Genomic DNA, 2,268 nt, shown 5'->3' on the forward strand with positions numbered 1-2,268 from the left:
AATCAAGCTTCCTTTGAATTACAACAGTTTGAAAATGCGCAAGTTCAGCCTCCACAGTACAGATCACCGCAATGTAACAGAAGAGGAAAATCTTCACATCTGGCATCTGAGGAACCCAGGCCAGAATATTCTAGCCAGTTTGACCGAAAAGAATGTACAGAATGATACCACATCCGACTGGAATCGGCTTAAAAGGAGGAGGAAGGGGCTGTCTGAGGCCATGAATGACATAGCTGCATGGGTAGACGAGCAAATTTTCAGACTATCCCTTCATGCTCAAAAACGCAGTTGGAATAAACAAGAAGAGGAGTATTGACGTGGTTAGGAAAGATTCAAGATGATTCTCTTATATAGTATCCACAATGGGTAAACCATGGCGACAAGAAAGACATCCTGAATCGATAGTGCAGTACTAATAGAGCCACCGCATAAAGCATATTGGTAAGCTATCATAGCGCAAGGACTATTCTCGGATTGTGGTACGGGAGTATGGATCACGAGCTCTAATAGTACAATGTACCCCCCGGCTGGTAAGCTGACGTTTTCTGCAGTATACGAGTATGATGGTTGTCTTGATTGTGATCGGTCTTTCTCTCCGATCGCGAGCCTTGGCATTAATCCTGTGTCTCAAGTGTCCCAAAATCCAGGCATTGTGAAGCCCCAGACCTCAATTTCTCCCGTTATGTTACAATATTGTCACCAGATCCTTCATCCGAAGGCTTATGCAGATTTTGCCCAATAAACTTCCAACGGTCGTTCTTCCGTCGGACCCTAACCAGGAATATTGAGAGAAGATTAGTTGCCGGTGATTTCGTGGAAAATGGTTCTGTTCACCAACTCTACTAGTATTTTGAGGCCTCCCTCCCCGGTCACTTGCCCGAAAAAGGTGTGCTGCTTTCTGGTCAGCAGCCCCATTGCATGACGGAGCTTGAATATGAACCAACTTACTTGCACTAGATTATCCAAGCATCGCGCCGAGGTGCTCTTGGCCAGCGCCGATTTAAAGCTTCGGATCTCCTGGCTCCAAGTGAATGTGGAGCCATTTTTCAGCATGATCTTGTCCAGAATTGACCGGAGAGCATTGAACGTAGAAGCCATTGCGTCGGCACGGGAAGGGTCGACTTGGCGACTGTTCTCGATACCGGCTATACCTCCCTCGATGTCAGTGGCCTGCAGTCTGTAGTGGGGGCGGACATACCAATCTTTATTTCACCCTCCTCGGTGAACAAGATATCTCGAGGAGTCAGGCTGGCTAGCTCCCTCGATTGACCGCGTAAGAACTGAAGGCACTTTAACACCTGTTAACTGTGTATGAGCATCTTGCCTCTAGTAGGAAGGGGACGGCTCGTACAGGCCACAATATCTGGGCCACATCACTTTCGGCGATGTGGCAACTCAACACTAAAGCCTGGTGGAGAGTGCACTCGAATGGCTCCCACACGAGAAGAAATCGATCTGCATACTGGAAAACATCTAGCAGACGCGGGATGCTGCGATGAGCAAGCCGATCGATCATCTGGACACACATATCTATTGCCGATCGCTCCACGGCCTGCATCTGGATGTGAACTAAGCTGGCCTTATTCTTTCGATGCCTAGCCAGCACCATGATTTGCCCATAGTAGATGCAGGCACGAGGTTCATATACTTCCCAAGGATTTTGTACTAGGATTTCGCGGGGAGCCGGATTGGGAGCGGACGGCTGTGGCGGTAGACCAGTCAGCCCGGAAGTGGCATGACTGAGCGTCTGGTTGTTTGGGACATGATCCGAGGCAGTGCTCGTAGCTGCATGTTGCGTAGAGGCCACAGACGACCTAGTTCGTCCGAACCAAACGGTGCCACGAACGTCTCTCTTCGCGGCTGGCATGGCTGGCTCAATGGAAGCCAGAGGGACACGAGCGTCCGTCCTCGCGTCCAGGATACGTCTCGTTAGTAAACTTTACTGATGTTGTCACTGGATTCTGCATCGTCTGCAACGTCACGAAGACACGGTAATTATATGCTCTTCCGGAAACTTCCAGACCTCAATGTCCCCCTCACGAGACGGCATTGTTTACCAAACCCTTCATTCGAAGGCCGATCTGCCCCTTTAACAAATAATAACCTACCTGCAGCTGGGGTTTTGAAATGAGCGATAAGACCATGCTTATGTGCTCAGTTATACAGTCGGATGGATGGATGGATGGATGGATGGATGGTTTCATTTACCCTGACCCCTCGCTAAGGCGATATGCAGGCTACTACCACTATATGTATCTCTTTAATAAA

General features: G+C 49.0%; 2 protein-coding genes across 2 annotated transcripts; one reads left to right on the plus strand and one right to left on the minus strand.

Annotated features, from left to right (window-relative positions):
- Positions 1 to 18: 18 nt before the first annotated feature.
- BDQ94DRAFT_181115 (uncharacterized protein) lies at positions 19 to 316 on the plus strand (the record flags this gene model as incomplete). The annotated part of the gene is made up of 1 exon (XM_026773819.1): positions 19 to 316. Exon 1 carries the CDS (start codon positions 35 to 37, stop codon positions 314 to 316), a length of 282 nt encoding a protein of 93 aa, XP_026619143.1. The 5' UTR covers positions 19 to 34.
- A 277-nt stretch (positions 317 to 593) lies between these two features.
- On the minus strand, positions 594 to 2,019 carry BDQ94DRAFT_181119 (uncharacterized protein). The gene is made up of 5 exons (XM_026773820.1): positions 1,352 to 2,019; positions 1,199 to 1,298; positions 1,073 to 1,145; positions 949 to 1,021; positions 594 to 891 (listed from the first exon to the last, which is right to left on the minus strand). The coding sequence occupies exons 1-5, from the start codon at positions 1,865 to 1,867 to the stop codon at positions 796 to 798; spliced, it is 858 nt and encodes a 285-aa protein (XP_026619144.1). The 5' UTR covers positions 1,868 to 2,019; the 3' UTR covers positions 594 to 795.
- Between the last annotated feature and the right edge of the window lie 249 nt (positions 2,020 to 2,268).

Source organism: Aspergillus welwitschiae (assembly GCF_003344945.1).
Source record: "Aspergillus welwitschiae strain CBS 139.54b unplaced genomic scaffold BDQ94scaffold_282, whole genome shotgun sequence".
Classification (NCBI taxonomy): Eukaryota; Fungi; Ascomycota; class Eurotiomycetes; order Eurotiales; family Aspergillaceae; genus Aspergillus; species Aspergillus welwitschiae.

Coding starts and splice junctions, on each gene's coding strand:
- BDQ94DRAFT_181119 (XM_026773820.1), bottom strand. CDS start 1,867: ATGCCAGCCGCGAAGAGAGACGTTCGTGGCACCGTTTGGTTCGGACGA. Junction 1,146..1,198: donor GGAGGGTGAAATAAAGATTG/GTATGTCCGCCC, acceptor AGGGAGGTATAG/CCGGTATCGAGAACAGTCGC. Junction 1,022..1,072: donor TCTACGTTCAATGCTCTCCG/GTCAATTCTGGA, acceptor ATTCACTTGGAG/CCAGGAGATCCGAAGCTTTA.